This window comes from Saccopteryx leptura, chromosome 7, assembly GCF_036850995.1.
Source record: "Saccopteryx leptura isolate mSacLep1 chromosome 7, mSacLep1_pri_phased_curated, whole genome shotgun sequence".
Classification (NCBI taxonomy): Eukaryota; Metazoa; Chordata; class Mammalia; order Chiroptera; family Emballonuridae; genus Saccopteryx; species Saccopteryx leptura.
The window spans coordinates 8,987,990-9,006,611 of NC_089509.1; the positions used below are offsets into that span (position 1 = coordinate 8,987,990).

General features: G+C 44.3%; 1 protein-coding gene across 3 annotated transcripts in view; it reads right to left on the reverse strand.

Annotated features, from left to right (window-relative positions):
• Window positions 1–5,781: 5,781 nt before the first annotated feature.
• STEAP3 (STEAP3 metalloreductase) overlaps window positions 5,782–18,622 on the reverse strand; it is a 62,350-nt gene continuing 49,509 nt past the window's right edge. For all 3 annotated transcript variants that reach the window (XM_066345554.1, XM_066345556.1, XM_066345555.1), the window contains exon 5: window positions 5,782–8,395. In XM_066345554.1, the coding sequence (XP_066201651.1) occupies window positions 8,114–8,395 (282 nt within the window). In that variant the 3' untranslated portion in view covers window positions 5,782–8,113. The remainder of the gene's footprint in view (window positions 8,396–18,622) is intronic.

Sequence of the window (18,622 nt, forward strand, 5' to 3'; positions counted from 1 at the left end):
GTTGTTTATTTGAGCTTTTTCTAGCTTCTTAAGATATGCCTATAACACTATGAACTTCCTTCTCAGTACTGCTTTTGCTGTGTCCCATAAATTTTGAGTTGTATCCCCTTGTTATTCGTTTCTAGGAATTTTTTTATTTGTTCTTTGATCTCATTTTTAACGCATTTGTTATTTAATAACATACAAATTAGTTTCCAAGTGTTTGAGAATTTTTGAGCTTTTCTGTTGTGGTTGATTTCTAGTTTCATGCCATTGTGATCAGAGAAAATGCTTGATATAATTTCAATTTTCTTAATTTGTTGAGACTGCTTTTGTGCCCTAACATGTGATCTACCCTAGAGACTATACCATGAGCACTTGAAAAGAATGTATATTCTGCTGCTTTAGGGTGAAAGGTTCTGAAGATATCTATTAAATTCAGTTTATCCAGTGTGTTCTTTAAGTCTGCTGTTTCTTTGTTAATTTTCTTTCTTGAGGATCTATCTAGTGATGTTAGTAGGGTATTGAAATCCCCTACTATTATATTATAGCTGTTGATCTTGCCCTTTATGTCCATCAAATTCTGCTTTATATATTTAGGTGCTCCTATGTTAGGTGCACAGATATTTATAATGTTTATATCTTCCTGTTGGGTTGCTCCCTTTATCATTATGTAGTGACCTTCCTTATCTCTTACTATAGCCTTTGTTTTAAAGTCCATTTTGTCTGATATAAGTATTGCTACCCCAGCTTTTTTTTCATTTCCATTTTCATGAAATATTTTTTTTCCATCCTTTTACCTTCAGTCTATGTGCATCTTTTGTTTTAAGGTGTGTCTCTTGTAGACAGCATATGCATGGGTCCTGTTTTCTTATTCACACAGCTACGCAATGTCTTTTGATTGGATCATTAATCCATTTACATTTAAATTTATTATTGATATGTAGTTGTTTATTGTGATTTTATTCTTTAAAGTTGTATTCCTCTTTTGCTATATTCTTTTCCCCCTTTGATCTGTTTATAACAGGCCCCTTAACACTTCTTGTACCATTGGTTTGGTTGTAATGAATTCCTTGATTTATTTTTTATTTTTTTTGTCTGGAAAGCTTTTTATTTCTTCTTCAATTTTAAATGATAGCCTTGCTGGATAAAGTAGTCTTGGTTGTAGGCTCTTGTTCTGCATTACTTTGAATATTTCTTGCCATTCCCTCTGGCCTCAAGTGTTTCTGTTGAGAAGTCAGATGTCATCCTTATGGGGGCTCCTTTGTAGGTGATAGTCTTTTTTTTCTCTAGCAGCTTTTAATATTGTTTCTTTATCACTTAGCTTTGGTATTTTAATTATGATGTGTCTTGGTTTAGGTTTCTTTGGGTTTCTCTTTAATGGAATTTTCTGTGCTTCTTGAACTTGTGTTACTTTTTCCTGCATCAATTTAGGGAAGTTTTCAGCTATGATTTGTTTGAACAAAGTCTCTATCCCTTGTTCTTTCTCTTCTTCTTCAGGAACCCCTATGATGTGGATATTATTTCTCTTCATGCTGTCACAGAGTTTTCTTAGACTCTTTGAGTCTCTTTTTGCTGCTCTGCTTCCATGCCTTCTTTTATCTTGTCCTCTAACTCATTGATTCGATCCTCAGTTTCATCCATCCTGCTTTTAATTCCTTCATTGTGGTCTTCATTTCTGATATTGTATTTTTCGTTTCTGACTGATTCTTTTTTATTCTATCAATGTCCTTTTTTATACATGCTATCTTTTTATTTAGTTGTTTGTTATGACCATCTATTGTTGTTCTAAGGTCTTTGAGCATCCTAACAATCATTATTTTAAACTCTGCATCTGGTAATTTGGTTATATCTGACTCATTCAAGTTCTTTTCTAGGGATTTCTCTTGATTCAATTGGGTTGCATTTCTCTGCCTTCCCATTTTGTCTGTGTATAAGAAGGGTGTGGTCACTGGAGTCCAATGCTTGTGGCCTTTGTGTTCCCTAGGTGGGGTCTGTCTGCAGGCCTGCCAACCCATCTGCCACTGGGGCATTGGAGTATGGACATTGCCAGCGCTGCTGCTGCTGCGGCTGTCACTACGGTTTTTTGCCTCTCCTCCATGGGAGGGACTGTGTTCCTGTGCCCAGATCTATAAGCCTTGGCCTCTGCCCCATCCTCACAGGTGAGGCTGCTTGCTGGCCCGGGGCTGCAAGCCTTTGCACCGGGGGCAGGGCTGAGCACCTTTGCTTAGCCGTGGGCCCACTCCTATTCCCGGGTTTTTGCCCCTCCCCCATGGGCGGAGTTGTACTGAGCATCGGGCTGCAAGCCCTGGCTCTGTGGGCTGGGCAGGGCTGTGTGTCTTTGCTCAGCCACTGGTCTCTGCCTGTTCCCGGGCTTTTGCCCCACCCCTGTGGGCAGAGCTGTGCTTGCAAGTCAGGCTGCAAGCCCCCACTCTGCTGGCTGGGCCAGGATTGTGTTCTAGCACTCAGCTGTGGGCCTCTGCAGTTCCCAGGGTTTCGCCTTTCCCTGCAGGCAGGATTGCAGGTGGGCCCACAGCATGTTGAACCACTTTTATGTGCCCCTTCCGCTTCCACCAAGAGAGACTGAGTGCATGCCAGGCCTCAGTTGTGGCTGGCAGGCTTCTGCTCCTGCCTACGGGACAGTGCTTCTGCATCCAGCCACCACCTGCCCTCTGATGAGCTCTCAGCAGTGTGGGTGGGGGCACTGCTTCTCAGATCCTAGCACTCAATACTGTATTCCTGATGACTCCCTGCTTCTAAGCAACTCTGCTCTGAGTGCCATGGGAGAGCTTGTTTGGCTGGTGTCCTGCTTCCCTTTGCTGTTATTGCTGGTTCCAGGGGAAATATTCACTTTAGATTTGGGGAGTGACTCTGCCCAGGGGTTAGGGTGGCTGTCCCTCAAAGTGTTTCCTCCTGTACCTCCTAGATTACACTCTCTTCCTGCTACTCCAGTCCTCTCCTCTCTCCCTGTTCCCCAGAGCCCTGGGTGAGTGGTTGTGAAGGAGGTTTTCTGCTCAGTCCCTATAAGAAGAATCCTGGGTCTGAGAAATCTGTCTCTTTCTCACAAACAGTATCCTAACTTGTTTCTCAGCTAAATACTGTCCATATGCCTCTTCTTGGCTCTGGGGCTGCAGGCTGGGGCTTTTGTTCCTGGGGCCCAGGACCCTCCTCTCTCCTCTAAACTCACTTCCCACCACGCAAGTCTCGCTGGGTTGCGGTTCTCTCCTGGGAGCTGGGCAGCTCTCCGTGTTTCTGCTTTTCCTACCAGTCTCAGTGTGGCTTCTTCAGTGTTCCTTGGTTGAAGATCTTCTTAGTTTAGTCCAAAATTGGTTTTTCCAGATGATGGTTCTTAAAATTAAGTTGTAATCCACTTTGGTTCTGGGAGGTGGAAGTTGGTACGTCTGCCTACTCCATCTCCATCTTGCTGCCCCCAAATTTCCCCCAACTGTCACAAATTTTATATACACCACATGTCTTCTAATACAGGGGCTGGAGTGGTCTTTTTCCACATCTAGATCAGCATCTTTCTTCTTCAAAAATCTGTGTGGCGCTCAGGCTCCAGAACCCATTCACATGGTCCTTTCCCCGCCCTCCTCCAGCACGGCCAAGGTGGCTCCAGTGGCTCTGGTGGCTCCGGAGGCTTCATCCAACAATTATTTTTAACCTTTTCTTCCCTCTTCCTCATTCAGAGCCAAGCTTCCTTCTCTGCCACTATCAGCAGATGGCATTGACTACTTTTTTACAAAGGATGTAGACATCATCAGAAAAGAACTTCATACCTCACATCACCAAAGCTGACCCCCTCCACCTACTGGCACTTATCCTTTCCTCCTAATTTTAAGACACTCTGCCCCATCCTTGCTAAAGATGCCTGTGCTCATTCTCTCTCATCTTCAACCCTGCCTGTTCATCTTGTTCTTTTCCAAAAATATTTAAATCATGTTCATGCCAGAACCATGGAAAAAAATAACCAACCCCCTTTGTACCCCCCCAACCCCCACAGCTCTCCACTTACCAACCTCTTCTCCTCTACTTCATGGCCAGATCTCAAGAGTTGTTCAGAATTAGTCTCCATTTCTTTACTTTTCACTCATAAGCTACAAATCTTGATTTTACCTCCAACACTCCACTTAAATTCTCACCATAAAGTTTCCACACTTTCAAATCTGGTAGACTCTTGTCTTCACTCTACTTGCCTTCTCCACAGTAGTCAAATTTCAAGCACTCACAGTGTGTGCCTGCATACACACACACTTTTTTAGCTCTTATTTTAAAATGTCAGTTATACCTGACCTGTGGTGGCACAGTAGACAAATATATATATATATATTTACTATATATATGAGTAAATTAGTTTATTTCTACTTTATATTTCAATAAAGACTTTACATTTATTTTTTTAAAATAAATTTCTGGATTTCATTTATGTTAGTAAAAAGGGACTTGGAACACACTTGGTGCTGGTCTGGTGGGATTGGTTTCTGCTCCAGTGGCACCAACTTCCTCCTTGTCACGAGCCCAGGGCAGTGAGCTCGTACAAGTGAGCTTCGTATTTTCAGGGGCCCACGTCACTGCTTTTGGAAAAGATTCAGCTTGAACAGCTGGGTAATAATCTTTGTCTCTTTAACTAATAGGAGTTATTTTGGTTGCTCCTTAGTTCTTATATGAGCTACCTAAAGCGTGATTTTTCATCAAAATATTTTATCACTTCTTTTTACACTGAACTCTTTCAGTGTTTTGTGTGGGAAGACACAAAGTAGACAAACAAACCTCCAAGCACAAGATTGTTTTTCCTGTTGACAAGTATTTGTAGTGAAGTTGTTTTCTGGCCATGGGTCTTTCTTTGGAAAACTATTATCATGGGCTCAACATGGCAAGACCATCTTTTTTATTATTGCTCCCAAGAAATGGTTTATAGCCACAGACTGCTTTCTGCACATGGGCGTCTTTTCTCCCTCCCTGCACAGGAAGCAGTTTTGGTTGCTTCAATGGAAAAGCTTGGCTCTATGATGGGTGGTCTGAAGAATTACTGTTTTCCCTATAGACCCAGGGCCCATGCGTGGGACCACCAGGATGCATCCTAACAGGGAGCACAGGATGCTCTCAGCGTTACCTCTGGTCCTTTCCTCCCTCTGTCTTTAAGATAACAAGGGGGTTGCAGCCAAATGGGCAGTATGCAGAGACACAGCTCACCAGGACAGCCAGGCTACTGGGGAAGTTTCACCAGGCAGAGTGTGCACTGGTTTGTGAGCTGTCAACTACAAGACAGCAGACACAAAGAAATCCATCAAGGCCCTTGTTACACAGTGTCTACAGATCAACACCATCTGTGTCACCTGGGGACTTATTAGAAATGCACAGTCTCAGGCTTCACTCCAGACCAACGAACCAGAACCTGTGTGTGGATGAGACCCCTAAGCACCTCTCTTACACATTACAGTTCTCGAAGCACTGCTGTTCTAACCTGCATCAATGCTGCAGCCTTTGGACCACAGCACAGACATTGCTCCCTCCAGGAAGCCTTCCCAGCCCCTTTGCAGGCCCTGGGTGCTCCTTTCACATTCCCCCGCCCCCATACTTTGTCACCTGGATCTTGCAAGCTCATTATGGCCTGTCAATGTAGATCTGCACGCCTGCCCTTCTGCAGAGGTGAGCTCTAGCCCAGGTCATAGTGTGCTCCCTTTGCCTGTGGCCTAACTCAGAGCGAGCTCCAGCTAGTCTCGTGGAGCCAATGAGCGGATGAATGATTGGGCAGGTGATTGACATGACAGAAATAAAAGCCTGGAATTCACGGAAGGGTAGATATTTATTTTTGCTGCTTCTTAGACAAGCTCTACAAGGTAAGAACGAGACTCTTTCGATGGCATATGTATAATATTATATTAAACATCAACCTCTCATATGGCATTTAGGATTCCCAGAGTATGTTGGTTCAGGCACTTTTGTACCCAGAGACACAGAATTTCCTGGGCTCTAAGGGAGTGACTCACTTAGAGGGTGCTGTTGCCAGCTGCTTGATGAGGTAGGGAAGAGCAGCAGCAAAGGGTCAAGGCCAAGCCCACAGCACCCCTGACTTTTATGGGCTAATCCTCCAGTTGGCAGGTTCTCTGTTACACCTGTTCCTTCCCGTCACCCTCCTTGGCACCCTCTCCCTCCTAAGGAGCACCTGCAGCAGGATGTGGGAGGGGAGGGGGGGGGTGTGGAACTTTGCTGTGTCAGCATCTTTGGTATAACAAATACTCCCCAGGCCCAGCAAGGCTTGGAGAAGGAAGGCAGCCCATGTCAACTGGTGTTGGTGGTCCTGGGTGGGTTCCAGCTGCCATGTTCCCCTGCTGCATGTCAGCAGGAAGTGCTGACACCTCTGCTTCCCCTGCCTCCTCTGCAGAGAGCCTCTCTAAGGATCACTGCTGCCACTTCATCAGGGCCAATTTAGGAGACAAGCTTCTGCTGCTCAGCCTTGGAGTGGCCGTAGTAAAACATCTGCAGGAAGCACTGCCTCCCCTCCATCAGTCATTGGCCTAATGAGATAATCTTGCACTTGGTTTTATTTCCTTTTCACTAAAGGACCCAGATGCGCTCCACAGCCATGAGCTCATGAAGGCCCCCCTCTCTCCAGCACTCTCTGCTCAGCCTCTGCCGGCTAGATTCTATTTGTTCCATCCCAAGATGCCCTCTGGCCCAGGAGACCTAAGAAATATGAGCGTGCGTCACAGGCCCCGTTCAGAGCAGAGTTCAGTGTGCGGCTCGCTGCTCTCTTCCATCAGGATCTCACCTCTTTGTGTTCAAGGTGCTTCTTTCTGTGGAAATGACAGATCACCTTGCTTCTGCCAGGAGCTCGGGGGGCTCAGTGGAGAACAACTCTTTGTTCCCAGGGGAAGTGAAAACAGTTTCAGTATGAATCCGTGAGGGATGGCATTTGATTCAAGGGTGCGTGTCCTGCGGCCCTGCTGTGGTCCAGCCTCTTGTGTTCTGGGGCAGCAGAATTTCAAGTTTGTAGCTTTGGTGGAAAGATGCTCCAGTCATTCTGAAACATAACCCTCCTCTAAGAGCAACTTGGACCGACGTGGTGTTCTGGGTGCTCGGAAGGTAGGCTCTTTGCCTGGTGGCCGCAGAGGATGTTTGAAGAGATCCCCGGTGTTTTCCATAGGACCAATTTGATGAGGAGCTCCCTGGGTGGGGTCCCGGGAAAGGCTAGGCTGTGACCCTCCCCTGTGGACTGGCAGAGGGTCTGCTCTGTGTCTTCCTGGAAACATTCAAACTAATGATCTAAAAGTGAGAAGGCACAGTGGTCGAAAGAACGGTCATTACCAACTGAAAGGAAGGAAGGAATTACACTTGTTCTCAAGAAGGGGTTCATTAGCGGCTCCGGGAAGGAGGTGACTTCACACTCCCACAGGAGGATCGATTTGCAGCCACAGTGGTGACTTCTGACTGTAAGGAAAAATAATCTCCCTGGCTTAAGGAGGATTCGGGGGAGCAGCTTCAGGCCCAAACCCCCTCCCTACCCTGTATCTGGCAAAGGAAGGGCCTTCAACTGGGTCCCAGGGCACAGACACCACCCCCCACCGCACCCACTCCAGCTCCAGCCAAAGATGGTCAGGGAAGACGCTGCACCCCCTCCTCACAGGTGACTCTGGCCTGGTGCAGTCTGATGGATTCAGGCTCCAGGCAGAGCTCCTGTCTTCCCTGCCCCCTAAGAACCCCAGCTCTGGAAAAGCCTTGGGAAAGTAGCAAAACGGGAGTGGCAGGCACAAATGGACTGACTCCACCAATGTGCAAGCCCCTCATTGCTTTTTCTGTGCAAAAACTGTGTCTATCTCTGCAAATGCCACAATAACGTGAATCGCTGCTCTCTAACAGCTGGCACTTCCTTTAAATTTACAAGTTGGAAACTCAGGGACTCAACACTTTAGCTAAATAAGTATAATTGCAAATCCTGTTATACATATGAAATATATATGAACTTATATATCACACACAGGTGTATATCATTCTGAATATCATCAAATACAGTTGAGTCCCAGGAATTCGGACCTCAAACCACATCATACTGCATGATCAAGAAAAACAAACCCTGACAGGCTCAGGGCATCCTTCTGCCTGCATCTGGTTTCTGGAGCCAGGCGCGAGCCCCTCACACATGGCTCGTTTTCTGGGCCAGGGCGTGGTCCATTGGCAGTGTGAACTTGACTGTGCTGTCCTTCTCCCAGCCCCTCCGGATCTTGGAGAGTCTGCGGCTTAAGCAGGGCAAGAGGAGCAGGGCTTTGGCCAGGATGACGACGCAGGGCACCAGCAGCGTGAGCGTGAAGGTGGGAGGCAGGTAGAACTTGTAGCGGCTCTCCTCGAAGGCGCGGGTCCAGCCGTAGGTGAGCGTGTGCAGGGTACTCAGCACCAGGGCCACAAAGCCCAGAGTGGACTGCGGAAGAAGAAAGAAGTCTGGAGTGAGGGCCAGGGGATTGACAGACACAGGATTCCACCAATGGCTCACTGCTTGCCTGGCAGAGGGGAAGGAAGGAGTGTGGCTTAGTAATCACGGCTCTGGGTTCAGATCCCAGCCCTGCCACTCACTCTCTGCATGATCTTTTCACTACCTAAACTCTCAGAGCCTCCCTTTCCCTCGCAGAAAAACAGGACTAATGCTCCCATCCTGAAAGTATATAAGGATAAATAGATTCACGAGGATTCAATAAAATAACTGTTATGTGTACCTTTGGTGGCTGCCAAAGGACTTAAGTTTTTTTTATTTTTTCTTTATATAATTTTTTATTTTGCAATTACAGTTGACATACAATATTCTATTAGTTTCAGGTATATAATTCAGTAGCTAGACAGCTAACCCACTAAGCAATCACCCAGATAAATCCAGCACCCATCTGACACCATATGCAGTTATTACAACATATTGACCACATTCCCTATACCATACTTAGCATCCCAGTGAACATTCTGTGACTACTAATTTGTACTCCTTAATCTCCCCTCTTTCACCCAGCTTGCCAGAGGACTTCCGGTTTTCAAAGAAGTTTAAAAATATTTTAACATGTATTATAACAATATATTAATATATATATTAATATTAATATATAATAATATTTTAAACATGTATGTTTTCATGTGTATTAGAGTAACAAGGGTCTACCAGCACACCAAAATCTTAATTTCACAGATAATATTTGGCCTAAGGTAAACACAAGTAAAACATGGACTTGACACGTGGACGTGGCTTCAGTACTGAAGGTGACCGCTGGGGCCTGAGGGCTGGGTGACCTGACACTGTAAATAAAGCCCAGGACATCACACAGATGCTCTTTGTGGGTGCTGGTGCCTCACCTCCTGCCCACACACTGATTCATGGGCACCAGGTGGAAATTACCCTCTCTCCTGGAAGGAGGTTAAAGACCACGGGGAAATCCAGACCATTGCAAACCCTAACCGAAAAGTCCAGGCCACGTTCCAAGGAAGCACCCCACCCTTAAGCCACATATGGGTCACTTCCAGCTAAGATTAGCTCCTCACCAAGTGCCTACACACATGCCTTCCTGTGAGAACAGCTGCACAGTGCTGCTCCGCAACCCCAGCTGGGGAATCCTCTGCATGCCTGGTTTCTTGTGGACCAAAGTGACTCACTCCCCCAATTCTACTGCTGGTGTTGGTCTTGACTGCTGCTATGACCCTGGGCAAGTCACTTCTTCAGCCTCTGTGAGAAGCGATTCCAAACGCTGAAGTCAGAGATGCGGGAGCAGCGCTGTGCAGACCAGCATTCTCCAGCCTCCAGAGGAGGCAGGCAGATGGAGGGGAGAGGGCACCAAGGTTAGAGCTTTATGGGGACATAGAGAGGAGAGGCACAGGGCAGGTCTGATTGATTCTCTAAGCACCGAGGAGCCACGGAGAGGTATGGGGCAGGGGAGACCTATGTTTATACATAATGAAAAATAGCAGCAGTTTGCTATTACATAATGAATGAAAATGCAATGAACACATTTACATTTTCTCCAAGGACACAGTGCAAAGGTTTTATTGAAATATGGCACGATGGTACCTCAAGGTCCTCTTTATAGGTTGGTTTTGAGTTTTCCACAGAGAAGCTGCAATTGGGCTGCTTGGATGTCCTTCCAGCCCAACCTGTCGACAATGGCCCAGGGGCTCAGCTGAGGCACTGCCTTGTTTGTGCTCCCTTCAGAACACATTTCTAAGTGGGTCTGACACTAAGTGTCTCCTTCTCCCTCCTCCCTAGTGTGGGAGGACCTTTGCTGGTTCCCACACCAGCACAAACACCAAGATGGTAAACCTCAGTAAGTGGAAGAACATACTTTGTAAGAGTTACTTGTGATGCTTTTACTAAAAATAATTATAATAAACATTTTCTAATGCCTATCCACTATAAGTTCACAGACAGATTCCTAAGTACAGCATTTTTGACCCCAAATAAAATACTAGCTGCCAAAGATCCTGAGTCCCTCTCTACCCTTTCCAGCCATCTCTGGCTGTTCTTGATTTTGTGACCAGAGCAAGGATCTTTTTATCTCCTCCTTAACAATTTCCTGGTTCAACACAGCCAGTTGGGAAAAGCCATGGTTGGCTGTGTGACACTAACCAGTTACTTTGTATGTCATGTTAATGGTCAGCCCCCAAATGGAGGCCTCTTTGACTGTGAGTGACATGTAACCAAATTCTTATCACTTCTAGACGAGTCTATCAAAAATTCCAAATTTCTTAGCATGTTCTAAACCACACCAATCTTTTCCAAGTTCTGATTTATTGACATGGAAGATGACTGGGGTTAAAAAGTCCCTAGCATTGAGAAAATATTTGCAAGTCATGTACTGGTTAAGAGATTGATACCCAGACTATTTAGAGATCTTCTAAACTCAACAACAACAAAAAAAGCCAAATAACTCACCTCAAAAATAAGACAAGGAAATGAATAGAAATTTCTCCAAAGAAATTACAGTATATGAATGGCCAATCAACACATGAAGAGACATTCAACATTACTCATCATTGGGGAAATGCAAATCAAAACTACAATGAGCTACCCATTAGGATGGCTACTATCAAAAAACAAAAACCAAACAAAGTTGTAAGTTGTGGTGAGGATGTGAAGATGTTGGAAATAAGTGCACTGTTGGTGGGAATGTAAAATGATGCAGCCACTGTGGAAACCAGTATGGCAGTTCCTTGGATAATAAAAATAGAATGACCATATGAGCCAGCCGTTCCACTTCTGGGTATACATCCGAAAGATTCAAAGTATGTATCTTGAAGACATATGTGCATACTCATATTCACAGCACCATTATTCATGTAGCTGAAATATAGAAGCAACCCAAGAGTCCATTGACAGATGGATAAAAATATAGCATAGGCACACACTGGAATATTACTCAGCCTTAAAAATGAAGGAAATTCTGACACATGCTACAGCATAAATGAACCTTGTGGACATTACACTCAGTGAAATAAGCCAGTTGCAAAAAGACAAATACTATTTGATTCCACTTTTATGAGATATTTGAGTAATCAAAACCTTAGAGACAAAGAATAGAATGGTGGTTGTGAGGGGAAGGAGGGTGGGAGAGAATGGGAAGTTTTTATTTAATGGGTACAAAGTCTTAGTTTTGCAAGATGAAGAGTTCTGGAGACGAATGGTGGTGATGGTTGCACAACATTTTGATTGTACTTAGTGTCTCTGATTGTATACTTAGAAATGGTTAAGATGGTAAATTTTATATTATGGATATTTTACCTCAATAATATATGTATATTTCTTTTTCAGCATGCACATGAGAGAGAGAGACAGGCAGGCAGGCAGGAAAGGTGAGATGAGAAGCATCAACTCATACTTGTGGCACTTTAGTTCATTGATTGCTTTCTCATATGGGCCTTGACGGGGTTGAGGGGATCAAGCTGAGCCAGTGACCCCTTGCTCAAGCCAGCCACCATGGGGTCATGTCTCTGATCCCATGCTCAAGCCAGCGACCCTGCACTCAAGCTGGTGAGGCTGTGCTCAAGCCTGTGCTCAATCTGGCGAGCTCACGGTTTAGAACCTAGGACCTCAGTGTCCCAGGCTGACACTCTACCCCCTGTGCCACCACCAGTCAGGCAGTTCATTTATTTTTTTTTCTTTTCTTTTTTTTTTTTTTCTTTCATTTTTCTGAAGCTGGAAACAGGGAGAGACAGTCAGACAGACTCCCGCATGCGCCCGACCGGGATCCACCCGGCACGCCCACCAGGGGCGATGCTCTGCCCACCAGGGGGCGATGCTCTGCCCATCCTGGGCGTCGCCATGTTGTGACCAGAGCCACTCTAGCGCCTGAGGCAGAGGCCACAGAGCCATCCCCAGCGCCCGGGCCATCTTTGCTCCAATGGAGCCTTGGCTGCGGGAGGGGAAGAGAGAGACAGAGAGGAAAGCGTGGCGGAGGGGTGGAGAAGCAAATGGGCGCTTCTCCTGTGTGCCCTGGCCGGGAATCGAACCCGGGTCCTCCGCACGCTAGGCCGACGCTCTACCGCTGAGACAACCGGCCAGGGCAGGCAGTTCATTTATTGATGACAGCATTCTGACAGTTGTGAGGTGACATCTCATTGTGGTTTTAATTTACATTTTCCTGGTGACTAGTGAAGTTGAACATCTTTTCACGTGTCTGTTGGCCATCAGTATGTCTTCTTTGAAGAAGTGTCTATTCAGTCCTCTACCCATTTTCTTTAATCGTATTGTTTGCTTTTTGGTGTTGAGTTCTTTATAAATTTTGGATATTAACCTCTTATTGGGTTGATCATTGGTGAGTACCTTCTCCCACTCAGTAGGTTGTCTTTTTGATTTGTCGATGGTTTCCTTTGCTTTGCAAAAACTTTATTTTGATGTACTCCCATTTGTTTATTTTTCCTTTTTTTTTAAAATTATTTTTATTTTTTTATTTTAACGAGAAAGGAAGGGATAGAGAGAGACAGAGAGAGAGAGAGACAGAAACACCAATCTATTCTTTTTTTTTTTTTTTTTCAGAGACAGAGCAAGAGTCAGAGAGAGGGATAGATAGGGACAAACAGGAACAGAGAGAGATGAGAAGCATCAATCATCAGTTTTTCGTTAGGACATCTTAGTTGTTCATTGATTGCTTTCTCATATGTGCCTTGACCTTGGGCCTTCAGCAGACCGAGTAACCCCTGGCTCAAGTCAGAGACCTTGGGGCCAAGCTGGTGAGCTTTTTGCTCACATCAGATGAGCCCGCACTTAAGCCGGCGACCTCTGGGTCTCGAACCTGGGTCTTCCACATCCCAGTCCGACGCTCTATCCACTGCACCACTACCTGGTCAGGCTATTTTTCCTTTTGTTTCTCTTGCCCAAGGATGTATATCAGAAAAAAAAAATTGTTATGAGAATGTCTGAGATTTACTGCCTGTTTTTTTTCTATGAGTTCTATGGTTTTGAGTCTTACATTTCAGTCTTTAATCTATTTTGAGTTTATTCTTGTATATAGTGAAAGAAGGGGGTCTAACTTCAATTTTTTTGCACAAATCTGTCCAACTTTTCCCATACCATTTATTGAGTAGACTGTCTTTACCTCATTGTAGGTTCTCATATCCTTTGTCATATATTAATTGACCATATAGGCATGGGATTATTTCTGAGCTTTTTACTCTGTTCTATTGACCTGTGTCTGTTTTTTATGCTGGTACCATGCTCTTTGAATTATGATAGTCTTGTAGTATAGTAATCAAATACTTATGACATCAGATAGTGTTATTCCTCCAACTTTGTTTTTCTTCAAGATTGGTGTGGCTATTTCAGGTCCATTGTGGTTCCATATAAATTTTTGAATTATTTGTTCTAGTTCTGTGAAAAATGTCATTGGTATTTTGATAAGGATTACTTTGCATATATAGTTTGCTTTTGGAAGTATGGACATTTTAGCAACATTAATTCTTCCTATTCATGAGCACACTATATGGTTTCATTATTTGTATCTTCTTCAGTTACTTCCTTCAATGTCTTATAATTTTTTGAGTACAGGTCTTTTACCTCCATAGTTAAATTTATTCCTAGGTTGTTTTTTTATGCAATTGTAAATGAGATTTTTTTCTTAACTTCTCTTCATTATTGGTATATAAAAATGCAATTGATTTTTTTCCTGCTACTTTACTGAATTCATTTATCAGTTCTAGTAGTTTTTTGGTAGAATCTTTTGGGTTCTCTATTTCCTGTCATCTGAAAACAATGATAGTTTTGCCTCTTCCTTTTTAATTTGGATGCTTTTCATTTCTTTTTGTCTGATTGTTGTGGCCAGGATTTCCAATATTATGTTGAGTAAGAGTGCTGAAAGTAGACATCCTTGTAGAGTAGTCTTGATCATAGCTCTTGGTTTTCCATCACTTTAAGTATTTTGTGTCAATCCCTTCTGGCCAAAAATGTTTTTGTTGCAAGATCAGCTGAGAGTCAAATGGAAGTTCTCTTGTAGGTTAACTGTCTTTTTCTTCTTGCTTTTAAGATTCTGTCTTTAACCTTAGCCACTTTAATTATGACCTGTCTTGGTGTAGGCCTCTTTGAGTTCATCCTGTTTGGCATTCTGCACTCCCTGGAATTATGTGTTTTTTTCCTTCACTAGGTTAGGGAAGTTTTCAGCCATTATTTCTTCAAATAGGTTCTCAATCTATTGCTCTCTCTTTTCCTTCTGGTGCCACTATGACGCAGATGTTGTTAGGCTTGATGTTGTCTCAGAGGTCCCTTAAACTATCCTTATTTTTTTTAATTCTTTTTTTTTTTTTTGCTGCTCTGATTGGTGTTTTCTGCAACCTTGTCTTCAAAATCACTGATTCAATCTTCTGCTTTATCTAATCTGTTGCTGATTCCTTTCAGTGTATTCTTCATTTCAGTTATTATATTCTTTATTTCTGAAAGGTTCTTTTTAATGGTTTTTATGTCCTGTTTTATGCTTGCTATCTCTTTGTTCAAGTTCTCACCAAGTTCCTTGAGCATCCTTATAACCAGTGTTCTGTCTTAAACTCTGTATCTGGTAGATTGCTTGCCTCTACTTTTTTTAGTCTTTTTTCTGGAGTTTTATCCTCTTTTTTCATTTGAGCCATGTTTCTCTGTTTCTTTCTTCTTGCTGCCTGTTTTTTTTTCTATGTATAAGGTAGGTCTCCCAGTCTTGACATGGTGGCCTAATGTAGTTGTCCTGTGGGGTCCAGTGGCATATCTATAGGTTGCTTTTGGAAGTATGGACATTTTAGCAATGTTAATTCTTCCTATTCATGAGCACACTATATGTTTCCATTATTTGTATCTTCTTCAGTTACTTCTTCAATGTCCCTGATCTCCTGAGCTGGGCACTCTAGGAATGTCCCTTGTGTGGGTTATATGGGCCCTCCTGTTGTAGTTGATACTTGATTATTGTTAGCATGTCTGTGGGTGGGGTTGATCCTCAGGCTGACTGGCTGTGAGGATAGGCCACGACTACAGTGTATAAGCTCTTATGTGTGAGTTGACCCCACAAAGTGGAATTTGCCCCAGAAGGGTCTGGTACCTGCTGAGACCTCCCTTTGGGTGTGCTTCTTGTGGATCAATCAGGTGGTACTCTGTCATGGTCTGAGGTCAGCCATCAGGTATATTGGTTCTGGGGCCTCTTAGAAAAGCTCAGCATGAGGCTGAGACCTTCCACTTCCCAGGGGGACCTCGGCAGCTGAGGCATCCCTTCATATTCTCAACTGCCACACATGGGTGTGGGGCCAGTCCATTCTGTGTCTCCACCCCCCTACCAGTCTCGACATGGCTTCTTATATCCTTAGTTATATGACTTCTGTTCAGCTAGTCTTCAGATGGTTCTCCAGGTTGATTGTTCTATAATTTAGTTAGTTGTAATTTGAAGTGGTCATGGGAGGAGGTGAGTGCAGCTTCTACCTGCTCCACCATCTTGGGCTCTCTATTTAATGATACTTAACTGGCTTAATTAGGTGTAGTCAGCACAGCCCAAACTAAATCAAAACAATACCACCACCACCCAAATACCATCCTCCCCCATTTAACACTTTGAAAACGGTCTTGGGAGCAAAAGGATAAATGTAAGCACAAGTCACTTCTATGTAATCAATGTACTATTTTGATGGATTTTAGCTAATTAATCAGTAAAGACCAAAGGGTCAGGCTGGGTCCTTTGAGCACTGTGACATCTCTTGTTGCAGTCATGTGTGGCAGGGGAAGGAAACGGGGTCTGGCTTGCTCCTTACTGGTAGTGCTAACTTTGCAGAAGATTGCAGCTTACCTCAGAAATCATATAGCCACTGTTGGGTCTTGTGACCTTTACATGTGCTCAACTCACTCTATCAGTGACCACAGGAGGTGGACATAGGCTTAAGTGAGGACACAGGTGTTCTCAGAGGCTAAAAACAACCATCTAATGGTGGAGGGCTGGAGAGTGGTGATCTCGGGACTGAAATCCAGGTTGCTGTCTCCAAATCTGTTTCCTTCTCCAGAGGTTGCCACACACTGACTGCACCATGCACACCTGAGTCATCCAAGGAGCTGGCAAAACCCGACTTCCAGAGCCATCCCAAGCCGCCCTCAGTCATTGGGCTCCATCGGTCAGTGGTGAGCCTGTGCATCTGCATTTCTCCAAGATAGCTGTGTGACTTCAGACTTTTTGGATGGTGGCTCACAGTAAGAACCACATTTGACATTATTGCCTGGTATGCAACCAGGCATACCATATATGTGTATATATGTTTACTGAATCAACACAACTTTTAAAAAACATATCCTTCCAACATGCAAAACACTCTGATGTTTTCTTTACCATTCTACTCAATGCCATGTTTTAAAAAGCTGGCTGGAAGCTATAAATGGACTTCATGACGACCAATGATTTATTAGTCGCAGTTTGCAAACAGTGACCTGGACCATTCTTATGCCCAGGGTCAGAGTGTTTTGACCCTTCTCTCACTGTCTCCTACTAACCCAGAAATAGCTGATGGGTAGCTTAGTCAGGGATAATGGAAATGTGGCCACATACCCTAAGAATAATAACAAAATGCTTTTTACCGTTTTTCACACATAAAGTCTCACCATGGTTCACAGCATCCTTGTAGAGCACTGACTCCATTTCACAAGAGGCTCGGGAGGGCTGTTACCAGTCCTTGGGGACCGGGCCAGGACCAGGCTCCTGGACACTCACAGCTCCTCCTCCCATCAGCACTCTCGGAGGAGACAGAGCATTTGTTTTTGTGAACAGGATGCTGGCAACTGATTCCCACAAGGAAGCTCTGCCTTTCTCCCCATCTCCCTGCCTGCCAACCCCCCTGGCCTCACAGTGGCAGGAGGACATTCATATTTATCTTTTCAACTCTTCAATATGTAAAGCAGAGCATGGCTGCCAAACCCAAATCCTCTGGCTTTCCCTGGGCAGCCGAGCCCGGCCTGTAATCTGTGGCAGCTTAAGGGAGTGACTGTCTGGTAAGAGCAGCCCCCTGCAGTCTGCTTTAATTGTGGATAAACCAGGCACCTTGGGACACTCTGGGCAGGAACAGGAAAACCCTAGCTTTGGGTATGCAACACATGAGGATTAGTAGCCAATAAGTAAAATTCCTTTTCTCCTCTCTAATGCTGGCAGTGTGTCAGTCCTAAAGCATTCCTCCAAGGACCTTCCAAGAAGAGAGCCAATGAGATTCAGAAACAGACATACTTAAAAAAAAAAAGCAAGAAAAACCCAACCATAGCTCTGTTTTTATTCTGAGGTATGTAAGTAGTCCCAATCAGGAACAATTTGGATTATATAAGAGCATTGTACCATCAGTGTTCCTCTCTGAATTCTATACTGTGTCCCCACTGCAAAGAAAAGATTTCAACAGATTTTTGTTGACTGGAGGTGGATCTGACAGCTGTCCCCTGCCCTGATACAATAGCAGCGGCAGAATCCAATATTAGTCAGCAGCCCTCCACAGGAGGGGATGAGTTAATCCACCAGCACTGGGGAGCTGACCACGTACTCTAATGGGGAACAACAGCAGATGCCAAAAAAATGTAAGAAGTCCGTCTCAGTGGTCCTTAGGGTTGAAACATGGTTACTCTGCCTGTCTTGTTCCCTGTCACGTCCCAGGCCTAGCACAGTGACTGGCATGCAGTAAGTGCTCAACAAACAGTTACTGAATGAATAATTGGCATAAAGAACCTTCTGTCCCTACCAGCATTTCTCAAGATGTATTCTGTAGTGTAGGCAGTGCTAATGTTCAAATCAGTCTGGTTGACAAGGTCCGTTGTTATAGACATTATCAAAGTCTTTGATGTGCCCAAGTGCGTTGGGTCTCTCTTGGGGGAAGCAAACCTTTACTCAAATTCATTTGACTATAGACCTCCTTTTCCCTGGATTTGTAACAGAAATGGTATCATTTGGGAAATGCTGTGTTTCATCCCCTATAAACTGGTGACTTCAATGCTCACCTCTCTTCTGTCCTGCCCAAACCAAGGGGTTAAAGGGACCAACAGGGCTGAGTTCAAAGGAGGTTGGTTGGCGAGGCACACTCACGGATTTACTGACTCCTAGCTAGACCCGTGCAATGTCCAATGACTGCACATCATGAGATTTTTGGGGGGAAGCTCAAGAATTGTAGAGACTGATACTGTTTAATCCAGGGTTCAGTGTTGTATTGTCTAATTTTT